The 12,761-nt window shown below is 36.9% G+C and overlaps 3 protein-coding genes across 4 annotated transcripts; 1 reads left to right on the top strand and 2 right to left on the bottom strand.

The window, feature by feature from the left end:
* Positions 1-254: 254 nt before the first annotated feature.
* On the bottom strand, positions 255-1,747 carry LOC117624792. 2 transcript variants are annotated; one of them, XM_034356244.1, is made up of 3 exons: positions 1,515-1,747; positions 1,319-1,376; positions 277-1,092 (listed from the first exon to the last, which is right to left on the bottom strand). In XM_034356244.1, the coding sequence occupies exon 3, from the start codon at positions 1,076-1,078 to the stop codon at positions 473-475; it is 606 nt and encodes a 201-aa protein (XP_034212135.1). In that variant the 5' UTR covers positions 1,079-1,092; positions 1,319-1,376; positions 1,515-1,747; the 3' UTR covers positions 277-472. The 2 variants fall into 2 exon arrangements, with proteins under 2 accessions (XP_034212134.1, XP_034212135.1); XM_034356243.1 differs by having other exon boundaries at positions 255-1,092; positions 1,319-1,747.
* Positions 1,748-3,643: 1,896 nt separating this feature from the next.
* Positions 3,644-5,344, bottom strand: LOC117624774 (ATP synthase gamma chain, chloroplastic-like). Its single transcript, XM_034356220.1, has one exon. The coding sequence runs from the start codon at positions 4,967-4,969 to the stop codon at positions 3,848-3,850; it is 1,122 nt and encodes a 373-aa protein (XP_034212111.1). The 5' UTR covers positions 4,970-5,344; the 3' UTR covers positions 3,644-3,847.
* Positions 5,345-6,538: 1,194 nt separating this feature from the next.
* LOC117626781 (NADH dehydrogenase [ubiquinone] 1 alpha subcomplex assembly factor 2) lies at positions 6,539-12,464 on the top strand. The gene is made up of 9 exons (XM_034358624.1): positions 6,539-6,988; positions 9,222-9,278; positions 9,518-9,570; positions 9,853-9,904; positions 10,774-10,839; positions 10,922-10,981; positions 11,345-11,387; positions 11,686-11,730; positions 11,978-12,464. The coding sequence occupies exons 1-9, from the start codon at positions 6,877-6,879 to the stop codon at positions 12,039-12,041; spliced, it is 552 nt and encodes a 183-aa protein (XP_034214515.1). The 5' UTR covers positions 6,539-6,876; the 3' UTR covers positions 12,042-12,464.
* The last annotated feature ends 297 nt before the right edge of the window (positions 12,465-12,761 follow it).

Raw genomic sequence — 12,761 nt, 5'->3', positions numbered from 1 at the left:
TCATTTTTGAAAAAAGACAGAAAAATCTCTCAACTTTCAAATAAAAAACATGTAAATATAAAGGATTCCTTAGAAAATTCAAAAATAAATAAGGGCAATTTTGTCTATTTTGACTTCTTTTAAAAAACTTCTCTCTCCTTTGGATTTTTCCAAAGTCTCCCAAAAAACAATGGCAGCAGCTCCTTGATGTACCTGCAGTTAGTTACGATATGGGCCATAAATATTCACATATTAGGACAGTAAAAACCTATACATGGAAAATGGAATTGTGCAATTAAAACCCATGAGGAAAGGGGAGATGAATTTCATGGCAATTCTACAAACTAAAATTGGATTTCTTACACCCTAAAACATTAACTACACAAGACATTCTCTGACCCAAAAAAAAAAAAAAACCATCACAGAAACCCCTATACATGACATGACAATTATAGCAAGACCTTCATGATTGATTGCATTGGATGAGACCTGATCACAATGATTCAAGGAAACCAGTTTTTGTTAAAACAGCGTTTCTCACTTTGCTGAGGTCCCTCCCTTTGAGGGTCCTTCCAGCACCTTCAACAACAGAAAAAGAAGAAATCTGGCTCCTTGCAAGCCTCCTAGCAATAAATTCATGAGGGGGTACCTTTGAGTCATAGTCTTCCTCCTCCTCATCATCATCATCACTGTCCCCATCGTCATCCCCAACTTCTTCTTCATCATCAGCATCATCATTCTGCCATGAAACATTCTTGGGGGCCTTCTTTGATTTCTGACCATATACTTCTGACCAATCAGGAATGTTGACAGGTGCTGATTGTTGCACAATTTTGGCTTCATGAGTGATGGTGTTGCTGCTACTACAGCTACTGCCACTTCCATAATTGTGACTGCTAGCTTTTGGGATCATTCTTGAAGCAGTTGGGAGGTGTCTTGGAACAGAAACAGAGGATTCCTTGGATCTACCAACCATTTTGTTACTAGAACTGTTCCTATCTTTTAGAACCTCCCAAACATCCTCTTCCTCAAAGTCTCCATCTCTCAAGGCCCTCCAAACTCCACTGCCCTGCGTTGTTAGACCATACCTATTCTCCATTGGTGATTGCCTACCTGTCCAAAGATGACAAAAACATTTCATAGAGGTCAGAATTTTAGATGCGGATCATCTCCAGTCCAAAGAAACTGTTATACCAAAAATGAATACAAGTTGGAGAGAGAGAGAGAGAGAGAGAGAGAGAGAGAGAGAGAGAGAGAGAGAGAGAGAGAATTCTTAAGATTACTTCAGAGGGTTGCCACCCTTAAAAGGGTGTCTCAGTTGAGGGAAATAAGAATCTACCTTTCTCTGATTGAGAACTGCCAGGCACCACAACTTTCCCAAGATTCCAAAGGGGTATCTGTAACATGGGAAAGCAAGATTATGTTAAAGAGAAAGTTTTGAGTAGATGGTTTTCTTTTCTTTATCCCAGAACTTAAAAGCAGAGGGAAGACAATGGTTCTGACAAGAATCTTATTTCTTCTATACAAGGTTTTACCTGAGGATGATCGAAAGAATTCGACTAGGGGTAGATTTTATGGAGAACCCAAGCTGCCACAAGTACAAAAGGGCAGTGAAAAATGACATGAATAAGACAGACCCGCCTTTTGTAGATCTCCAAGTTGATGGTTTCCCATGTATTTACTTTTGGTCCCCAAGAAGTCTGACTTCAAAAGAAGAACGGTAAAACAAAACCAGTTAATAAGATCTTTCTCTTTGTAAATTTCAAGCCAAAAAAAAAAAAAAAAAAAAAAAAAAAAACCATAAAAGAAAATAAAGAATATGTCTTTGTAAATTTATTTGGCCAGTAGGGATCTTCTCAGATGATGCTAGGTCTGGTCTAGAGAGAGAGAGTCCCTTAAGAAAGAAGAAAAAGGTGCAAGCAACAAATGAAAAACAGGGAATCAGGGATGCCGAATTGATTAGTTTAAAGTAGTGGATGCTTTCCTTTCAAGTCCACTTGGATTTGAGGTTGTTATCATTACATTTTAATGTTTTATTGCAAATGTGGGGGGTGTCATACAACAATAATATAAGGCAGAATTAAAGTTTTCTCTGCCTTCTGTCTCTTCCTCAGATTTGATTCACATTTTTCTTAAAGCAGCAGCTATGCACATGTTAAATTCGGAAAATATAGCTCTGCAATGCAGGAGAGTCAATACTTGTGACTAAAGCAGCTGAAGCAAAGACCGAAAAATTATGGGACTGTGACAAATAATATTTTAGCTAAGATCCCTACTGTCTTCCTTTATCTGTTGTTTCTCTTTTTTATTTCGATCTCTTTGGGCTGGCTTGCCCTAGAGGCTTTGCTTTGTAATTCTCTGTTTCGCATAAAAAAAGAAAAGAAAAATTCCTTAGCAAAAAAAAAAAGAGAGGATAATAATAAAAGAAAAAGCAGCAGAAATGGTAGCCCAACCTTGACTTCACAGCGCACAATTTAGTTACTATCATGAAACAGAGACCAAAAGTAAGAAAATAAACATGAAAGATTGAAAGAGAACAGTGAATTGTATACATCAAATGGAAAAGATTAAAAAAGCATGCGAATCATATAATAAACACAAAAAAAGTTTAACCTGAGAGAGAGAGAGAGAGAGAGAGAGAGAGAGAGAGAGAGAGCCGTCTAGGAAAGTTCTGGGACGACAAAACAAGAGTGATGCATGCATTGTGCATATGTAATAAAGAAAGAATCACAACCAAGACAAAATTGTACATTGAAAGGGAAATCTAGGTTTGGAAGGTCCTGTTATAAACAGCAACATGACCCACAAACAATGCCGAGAAGCCGTCATTCATCGTATCTGGGCTACCGAGTTGCATGCCAAAGAAAAAAACAGATCATTTTGCCATATGCACGACAAGCCAACAAAATTTTCCAATGCTTTTCATCAATTCAACCACCTCCAAGATTACTTTAAAAAAAAAAACAAAGGAGAATCTTAGCAAAGCAATCTTAGCAGATTCAAGTTGCTGATAATCATGCAATGCATTGGAGGGCTGTGGCCATAAGTGGGGTCATAAAGTGTAACCATAAACTTGTGGAAATCTTATTATTCTAGGCTGTTTTCTTCTGTTGTCGGTCAACAGTGAGACTGAGGAAGGAACAAATTTTAACTTCCCCTGTGGTAAATTTTAGCTTTTTTACCAGCAGCAAAGCAGGACAAGTAAAAACAGACAGATAACAAGAGTTATGCGTTTATATGACTCACTAATGTATTCTAATCCATGGGAGGAGGAGATCTTGAGATTTGAATTCTACAAAGCTGCTTATTAATTAAATTATTGCCCCAAAAAGATACCTTCTTCTCTTCAAAATATATGGCAGTCACTATCAACACTCAACGGTGTGATGAATTTTTAAGCACCTAGAAGTTTCTCCTCCCCCCTCCTCTTTTTTTAACGGAAATGAGACTGACTAGTTTCCGTATGACAACTTCTTGATTGATTTCTTCATCAAGCTCCTAAATTTCTATCAGAGTTTCCCAATCAATGTATGCAAACAATCTTTCTACTATGATTTTACAATCTTTGAAGAACTAGAATTCATTAATGCAACATTTCAAGAGTAGATGATTTTGTAATTCTGCTAGTTGATATCATCATCTGCATCTCCACACTGCTAATTAATGAACAAGAATGATATTTTTTTTCTTTCTCCATTTCATAATATGGTTCTCAATATGAGAGCTCAGACTATCATTACAATTAAGAAACTCTCTAGCTAATGATGCTTTGCACTAACTTATTGACTATGAATAAGTCACAAAACTTCCCCCATGAACAATATGGCAACAAAAATTAACGAACTACAAGAAGAAGAAGATCGTGAGATTACTCAAAATCTTTTAGTGCCTCAGCTCCAGCAACAATCTCCAATATCTCCCCTGTAATCTTTGCCTGACGTTCACGATTGTAAGAATTCGAAAGAGTCTTCTTCAAGTCATCTGCATTGTCAGTCGCATTACTCATAGCATTCATTCTCGCTGCGAGCTCACTAGCTGTTGATTCCTGCAATGCCCTCAAAATCTGACTGTTCAAGTAGAGAGGCATCATGGCATCAATAATCTGAACAGGGTCTTGTTCAAATTCCATAACCGGCGAAAGCCCTTCCCTCTTTTTCTTCACACTATCCCTCTCCACACTCAGTTTGCCTCCCTTTGTTGTCAGCCTAAAGAACTCATCCTCCATTGCATCAACGCAATTCCCATTCCCATCAACAACCTCGCCCCTCGGTGACAATGGAAGCAAGGTTTGAATAACCGGTTGGGATTTCACCAATGACACAAATTTAGAGTACACAAGTTCAACTTTATCAACCTCCTCGCTAATAAAAAGTGAAAAAACATCATCCGCAATGGCCTGAGCCTCTTTTGTTGTTGCAAATAGGCCACCTTCTATAAACCTATCAACGCTAATTTCAGGCCTACGCTTAAAATAGGAGTTACCCTTTTTGCCGACACTGATCACACTGACATCCAATCCAAGTTTCTTCAATTCGGCGATCCGGGTCTGGGTCTTTTTTATCACTAAGTTGTTGAAACCACCACAGAGACCTCGGTCGCTGGTGATGACCACAAGAGCAACTTTTTTGACGGTTCTAACATTTGCCAGGGGCACATCTATGGCTTCACCTTGAAGCCTCTCATTGATGTCGTAAAGGACCTCCGCGAGGGTCTCGGCAAAGGGTCGGCCATTGATGACTGCTTCTTGGGCTCTTCGAACTCTGGCAGCGGCGACGAGCTTCATGGCTTCGGTGATTTTCTGGGTACTCTTTATGGAATCAATTCGCACTCGGAGCTCACGCAGACCACAGTGGATTGTTGGGGTTAGTGAAGATTGAGAATGGAGACTTGGGCATGAGATTTGGGGCAAAAGGGGTTTAGGGTTTTGGAGAAATGAGCTAGAAAATGGAGGTTTTGCAGAGACCCACATGATTGAATTGGACAAAGTCATTGGCTTTGTTTGGGTTTTGCAGAGATTGAGCAAATTCAAGTCTCTGCAAAATACCTACTTGGTTAATAGAATATTGAAGCTTTATGAAAGCATCAAAATTGAAAATTTCTTTGGGTAATTGAGTCTCTAAGAACCCATTTTGTTGGTGGAAATCTGCTCCCACAAATCGGGAGTTAATTTGATTGAGCTTATCTGGAGATAGACTGTAGAGCTGAGCATAAGTTTTAGAATTCTCCGGCAAAGCCTAAATGCCAATACGAGTAGACTCCGTACGAACACGTATAACACTGTCTGGTTCCCGAGATTATTGACGGAGAAGGGGAAGCCAACACACCAGCAGTCATTTTAATTTGACGAACATTTCATTTTGGTCCTTACTCCTTATTTTATTGTCAAACATGTTGTTACGGAACTTCGCATAGTATTTCTGATCGTTGAAAATACCAAACTTGCATATTATGATACTAGTCATTATAGTTGAGGAATACATTATACATCAATGACTTTTTTACTTAATTGGAATGAGAAAGGGATGAATGGAAGAAGTTAGGAATATGTCAGAAAATGAAATAGTATGAGATTAACTATTTTCTAATTCATATATTTTTTTTCTTTCTAATTCTTATTATGTGTTTGTAAATAAAAGGGAACTTAAAAATATTAGTAAACGTAAAGGGAAGTCCGAAATGAGAGTAATTCAATCTTTTTTCAGGTTTATTGGTTTTGTAATGAAAAGTAGAGGGTTGTCACCTATCCAACTATCTCCTAATTCAAATACTCATTCCATATAAGTAAACATGCCACAAAGAGTTAACCCAACTCGTATCTCAATTCTTTCACATAATTAGTAATATCACACACATCAAGATTTTTCCCAACTCTTGTGTCAAATTATCTTTCACAGAGTGAACCTTATCTGAATCATACAAAATTTTATAGTATCATGCTCCCTCTATGGGAAAGAATTTGAAGAAGAGTTGGAAAAAATCTTGGTGTGTGATATTACTCTTTTAATTATCACACTTTTATATGCATGCTTAGTAACAGCATAACCAAATTTATGTTACGCGGTCACGTATATTGCACTCACAATTAAATCAAGAGCATTTTGGTCTCTCCTAACTATAAAAATATATTTTTTCAATATTGTGAACATAGCAAAAGCATCAAAATTCCATGGATATAGTGGTTATGCAAAAATCACATGATAACCTTTCATCAAAATCTTAACATACGTTAAGCTTTCTCTATCAATTAGAATTCAAATAATTGTCCTAGATTAAGATCTAGAGGATTGGGTGACAGAATAAGTAAATCTAAATTTGAAAACTGACCTAGTGGTTAGTAGCACTATGAGAATTCTAATTTTGAGTGATTGATTTACTTTTGTGTTTCCGATTGCGTTTGTGTTATTTTGCACTTGTTCTTTCTAATAGATCAAAGGCCCGATTCCTAACACATCTATCCATCCACCTATTTAATTTGGCATATTAGAGTTGATTGCAAGCTTAGCCCAATTTTGATTTGGGTCAGAGGTTATTTGACCCAAACCAAACCCAACTTGTACACTTCTAACCCGGCCATACAGTTCAAAAATCGGGTTGAACCGTACAAGTTGCACCGCAAACCCCAACAACGACCACGACGAGGCGGCTTAACTGGCATTATTTTGACCGGCGAGGAGGCGCGTGGGTTCAGGGAGATTAAGTTAAACGGAGCCGAGGACGATGCTGTCGTAGATTCAAACTAAAACCCATAATTTGTTTCTTCTATAACCCTGCAGACTGCAAACGACTGTCGTACAACACAGCTCAACATTAGGGACATCAAAGGAGATGCCGGTGATGGCAATATACTGATAGCGAAGTGAAGCCCATTTGAGATTTCATTGGATTTCGGGAAGAGAAATGTCGAAGCTTTTTCAGAGGGTTGCTGGGTTCTTCACCAACAGGACTATGGTGGGAATGGACAAAGCTGGCAACCGTTACTTCGCCAAAAAAGATGAGGTTGATGGCATCAGTATGTGTCTCTCTTTACTCTCTCTCTCTCTCTCTTTTTTTATTGGTTGCTATTCTTTTTGCTGCAATTTTGATTCATGGGTCTTGTTCAGATTGTGTTGAATCTTTGTTTTTATCATTATACTCTGTTGTGTTCTATCTGTTGAATTAACCAATTGGGTTGTCATGACTATGCATTGTACTTCAAGTTTTGCTTCATGGGGCTTTAAGGAATTGCATTAATTTCTTGAGGCATGAATGAACACTATTGTGATTTATGATTGCATTAGCTAACTTCGTAATTGCGTTGTTCTTATAATTTTATGTTGTCTTTGGACGAGAAAATGTATGCGAGTATAATTAAATGTGTCTTCTCTTATTAATAAGAATTTTTCATACTGATAGAAAACAAATCAAAAGAGGAACTAGGCCCTTACAAGTACTGACGGAAAATGTCTGAGGGCACTGCATACTCACACAAAAGTACAGTAGCAGAAGAACCTTTAACATTTCTAAACCCAGCAACTTTAAAACAAAAATCTTCAATGATCTTTTGCACAATCTGCAGTTCAGTGTGAGCAGGACCCTTACATGGTTGATTCTTTCTTCCAATCCAGAAGTGTTAGATTCCATTCGATGTCAATTTAATAACCAGTAGAAAAACTAGTCACTGGCCTGTTTAGACTACACTCATTCAACAATTCTATCCCAATTCTTTTGGTGAAGCTGCAAGTGCAAAAGAGGTGGCATTTGCTCTCAAAGAACCGATGACAAAAATATTCACATTTTAAACACCTGCATTTGCATGAAACTCATTCTCTTTTCAGTAGATAAAATGTCTTGAATTGCTAACCATGTAACAAATGAATGCTTTGGGAAGCAGACACATGGTCTTCAATGGAATGATTGGGCTGAATTAGAAGATAGCCGCAGGTTGATTGGGCTGAATGATTGGCCGGAGTCGGCCAGACACCAAAAGTCACTGAACTAACTTTAGAATTTATAGAGCTAGCTGCATAATACATAAGTCTTTGTCCTAACAGAATCCAATAAAGGCCTCTTGTGATGCTGGTCAAGCGACATATGAGTTTTTCTACCTTTTTAAAAAAAAATAATACTTATGAAATCTTCTAGGATGAGATCGTTTTGAAAAGAAAAAAAAAGTTGTAGCAGGAGGTCTTAAATTTAGTATCATCCTCCATCTTGAGGAACATTGACAAGGTTTATTAGAAATCTGGAAATCCTTGCTTTGCTGCACATAACTCCTTACCCAGCCCACCCACAGAGAACCAGCCAGGGCATACATACTCCAACTTCCAAATATGTCTTAAAATAGAGGCCTTATTCTGGTCTTCGAATTTCTAAATCTTCAACCACCTTCTCTTTTGGGGTTTCACACAGTTCTCCAGGAAAATTTTTCTCCTTCATATCAGTAGCTTTACCTTCCTGTAGGAAAGCTTCCATTTGTCACTCAGTTCTTCTCTTTATAACTTCTGGGTGCACTTCACTAGTTCGTGAGCAAGAAGTATCTCCAAGATTTTCCTCCCTTGAACAAAATCCGCTTGATTCATACTGATAAAATCTGGTAGAAATTTCTTGATTCTGTTGGTCAGCGCCTGAGGGATACTTTTATAAATGACGTTGCAGCAAGAAATGGGTAGGAATTGACTCATCTGAGAAGGATTCTTCATTTAGGAACTAAGATTATAGAAGTGGCATTCACCTTCCTGGTAACTTGCCTGGATCATAGAATGATTGAAAAGCAGCCACTACCTCTTTCCCACCATATGCCAAAGTTATCTTGAAGAAAAGAGCAGTGTAACCATTTGGGATTGGAGCTTTGCATTTTTCACTAAAAAAATAGTAATTTTTTCATCTTCAATGACTTTATTGCTGGAAGAGATTTTTTCACCCTGAGATAGATACTGCAACACAATTACAATATTCTGAATTCTGATTAATTCCTTTATATGAAAACCAAAAAAGCCAATATCTCATGTTTACCACTTATATTTTCATAATACAGGTGCTCTGATTAGTTGAGCTGAGTATTTCTTCTCTTTGAAAACCAAATACTAAACTTTTGTATTGAGTTGTGGTATGATAGAGTTCATGTGATATAGCTTGAAGAACATGAAGCTGTTATGTAAATTGTGCGGGATTTAATATTATGTTGTCAATTCACTTCAATTAAAGTACAACTAATACTTGTGTTTTGTTATTTTTCCTTTTCTCCCTTCTCTTTGACGCACTAGTGAAAGAGAAAAGATGGGTGGTATTCAAGGGGGAGGAGGACCCAACTTCTATTCCAGGTAATTCTTTTGAGTTAGTACAGTTTTGTTCAGTTTTACTTGCTTCAGAAATATTTTGTTTGTTTTAACTTTTGTCAGATTAGCAAAAACAGTACTCTGTTTTGAGCTGTTGAAATATGCATAGCTTACCTATGTATAAATATTTTTGGTATCTTAGAGATACTATACACTAAGATTTGGAAAAGTTTGCATTCATTGTTTCTTCTACTCCCTTTATGTTCACCCTTTGATCATATTAGTTGAGTGGATATGTTGGCTCAACGGACAGCGGAAAAGGGCTCCAACACCGGAGGTAATCTAGACATCTGCTTCTCTTTAATTCCTTGGTGTATTAATTTCCCTTCTTCCATTAATTTGAAAAAAGAAGAGAAATTTGTGCAAAATAGTTTGGTAAAGAAGGTGGATTATTTGTCTGCCATCGTCTAATATAAAATCACCATTGACTAATCTTCCCAGATGCTCATGCTATCATGGACTCTATTTTTTTTCCTCATAATGATGTCTTGCTTAAGATACATTTTGGATTTCCGCTTCATTTCTACCGTCTGACATTTTTTTTCTTCTATGCCTCCAGGAACTGATGGATTTGGAAGCAAGACGTGAACGTGTCCGGCAGAATGTTGCTTGTATGTGTCATTTCTACCATTAGTTAACAATTTTGTCTGGTTTCTTCTGCTACTTTCTGGCTCTTTTTGAACCATTGAGTTGTAGGTTTACTAAAAGAAATCTTTATTACAAAATCAATATTCAACTTGTGACTTTTATAGGAGTATCGTTTAAAATGTAAGGCAAGTGAATGAAGTCATGCATTAATTGCATATTAAGGTAGTATGCGTCTGTTATAATATCCCAAGATAAGAAAAGAGATATAGAGTATGAGAGAGAGAGAGTCGGAAATCCGAAGATAGTGGCTAGTAGTACAAGATTACCCCTCATCAGTAGCACATAACTATCCCAACTGCCTTAAAATATGCCTCTTAGTGGTAAATACCTGAATGCTGCCAATAGCGCCAAAAACAGAAGTTATCTTACTTTCATATCTTATGTGTGATAATTGTTTTGTTTTATTCTTAATCAAGATATTACTCTAAATGGACTGTTTTCCGTCTTTGGATTGATTGTTATGTTTCAACCTCAATCACCCTGCAAATAACATGGAGACTCACAATGGTATCGGCCATAAATTTTTTTTTAAAATTAATTGGATCCAGAATGGGATTTTATTCAAAGACTGAATTCTGTTGTTGATGCATTTTTTCTCTAAGGAATGAAAAAGTGATCCACAAAGTCCCTCCACCTCCTCACCATGTTTATCTCCTTAAAATGGCATGTCTGTTATCTATATAACTTTTTTTTCCCTCTAAAGGCTGGTATCTTTTAAGATTTAGTGGAAACTGGTGTCACTAACTTATAAGTTGGATTGCTCTACCGCACTTTTCAGTTTAATACAGATACTTTAAAAAAACATTTATTTATTTATTTTTATTTTGCAAAGTTCTAAAGAAAGAAGAAGAGGAAAGGAAAGAAAGAGAAGGCAGTACACGTAAAGTCATCAGCACTGGTCAGCTTCTTACTGGAACCTTTTATGGTGGTATCTATACCTTATGCTCATGCAATTATTCATGATTATACTCTGTGTATAGATAAAGTTGGAGGTCCAGATTTGAAAAGTTTCATTCGGCAATTTGGTGTTCCTTCTGAAGGTAACTTGTCTTTTATCCTCTCCCACCTTCACATACACGTTGCTTAGGTGTTAGGATGAAGATTTTTATTTGAAGTATATCCTTCCGATTGCATAATCATTCAGTATTTATGTTGCATTACTAACTGTTGGGTTAATTACTGTTCTTTCAAGGTAGATTATGCCAGAGTAATGTACTTTTCCACAGAAAGGTTTCTTAGAATGAGGATTTTTATTTTAGGGCCATCTTTCAGATTGCAGAATCTTTATTTGCTATTGATTCTGTGGTGCATTACAATTTCGTCGCATTAATTTGTTGTTTTTTAGCTAGATTATGCTAAGTTAATTTGGTTTTTATGTTTGTCTTCCTTGTTTGTTCACAAAGGTGATGAAAATCAGAAAGAATCTGTTTCGATGGAAGGAGTGAGGTAGGTCTGCTAAGATTTACAGACACACACACACACACACACACACACTATTCATGTAGTTGCTTTGTATTTACTTTTTAAAAAGAGTACAAGCATTTTATTTTTCTTATATATACTCGACCAGTTTCTTCTTGACCTGTGATTACCAAAGAAAAATAAAACAGAGGAACAAAACTCCCTGACCTGTAGTCCTGCTCATGTTTGTTTTTTCACCAGTATTTCATGTTTCTTTATGTTGGGTGGGGGTGGGAATGCTCATGTCTTCATGCTTACATTGTTGTGCTTGTTAATATGGCAGGAACTCCAAAGAGAAAGAAGCTAAAAAAGCAAAACAAGATCCTGAGTATGTTCGATATATTCTTCATCTGCGTGTTTGTGCAACCATCACTACTTACACCTTGAAATCATAAGCAATATAATTATGAGGGGAATTGTAGATCTCCTTGCTCTGAAATCTTCAAACAAAGAGACCCAAAACCTATAAGTTTAAAGTGACCTGATACATTACAATGAATTCAGTTTTCCTAGTTCTTCCCTAAAAAATGCAAGCTGTGTTGATTATTCTACATTGTTGAACTTTTGTTTTCCAGGTCTACAGAGCCAACAGGATCTGGTCAAACATTCAGGCCAGGAACATGGCAGCCACCAACATGAAGTCACCCCTTGTGTCTAAGCATAAAACATTGATGTGTTCTGCCAATGCCGACGGCCATGGCCCATAGCTGAGTTGTGAGTGAAACTGTAAGGTTTTAGGGAGAGCTTTTTTGGCGGCACCATACAATACATTTATACTTTGTTTTCCCTTTCGGGCCAGAAAAATGAAAAACCCAGACACAATACATCCTTGACCACGCATTGATTGAGTTTTGTTGCCCCTTTAACTTTCAAAAGTGTATACAAAGTTGTACGTCAAATTTATTATATTGATGTACATGAAGTTCCTTTTCTTTTTCTATCCTCTAGGTGGTGGTGTCTAGGATAATGCCTTTTTCTCCTAATGATCTGGCAAAAGTAATCATTTACTTATTGACAATAAAATCTTTTAGAGGAATTACATGAATTTTAGTTTCTGAGTCAGCTTTTTGTGCGTTGATTGTTATTTTTGATCCGTGTGTTTAAGCATTATTGTCAACATCATAATTCATATATGTATACTTTCCTCATACCACAATGATAGCACTTCAGAGAGAGACGTGGGAAAGGGCTGATACAAAAAAAAAAAGCCTTCGCCGGAAGTGATTGTCTTCCTTGTATCCGATCACGGCTGCATGTGGTGGGTTGCCCGTAATGTTGAAAGTTATTCTGAATATAGGAGGTGATTATAGATCTAAAACAAAAAACAAAAAAGGAATTTTTTGGTAGGACTAACTGCTA

The sequence above is a fragment of the Prunus dulcis genome, chromosome 4, assembly GCF_902201215.1.
Source record: "Prunus dulcis chromosome 4, ALMONDv2, whole genome shotgun sequence".
NCBI lineage: Eukaryota > Viridiplantae > Streptophyta > Magnoliopsida > Rosales > Rosaceae > Prunus > Prunus dulcis.
The sequence above is the reverse complement of the archived record's forward strand: the minus strand, read 5'-3'. Positions and strand labels throughout refer to the sequence as shown.

Bases quoted from the DNA above. Each gene is read 5' to 3' on its own strand.
- LOC117624792 (XM_034356243.1), bottom strand. From the start codon at position 1,385: ATGTTACAGATACCCCTTTGGAATCTTGGGAAAGTTGTGGTGCCTGGC. The intron at 1,093-1,318 runs GTAGATTCTTAT...ATCTTTGGACAG, and splicing joins CAGTTCTCAATCAGAGAAAG to GTAGGCAATCACCAATGGAG.
- LOC117624774 (XM_034356220.1), bottom strand. From the start codon at position 4,969: ATGACTTTGTCCAATTCAATCATGTGGGTCTCTGCAAAACCTCCATTT.
- LOC117626781 (XM_034358624.1), top strand. From the start codon at position 6,877: ATGTCGAAGCTTTTTCAGAGGGTTGCTGGGTTCTTCACCAACAGGACT. The intron at 9,279-9,517 runs GTAATTCTTTTG...TGATCATATTAG, and splicing joins GGACCCAACTTCTATTCCAG to TTGAGTGGATATGTTGGCTC. The intron at 10,840-10,921 runs GTCAGCTTCTTA...CTCTGTGTATAG, and splicing joins ACGTAAAGTCATCAGCACTG to ATAAAGTTGGAGGTCCAGAT.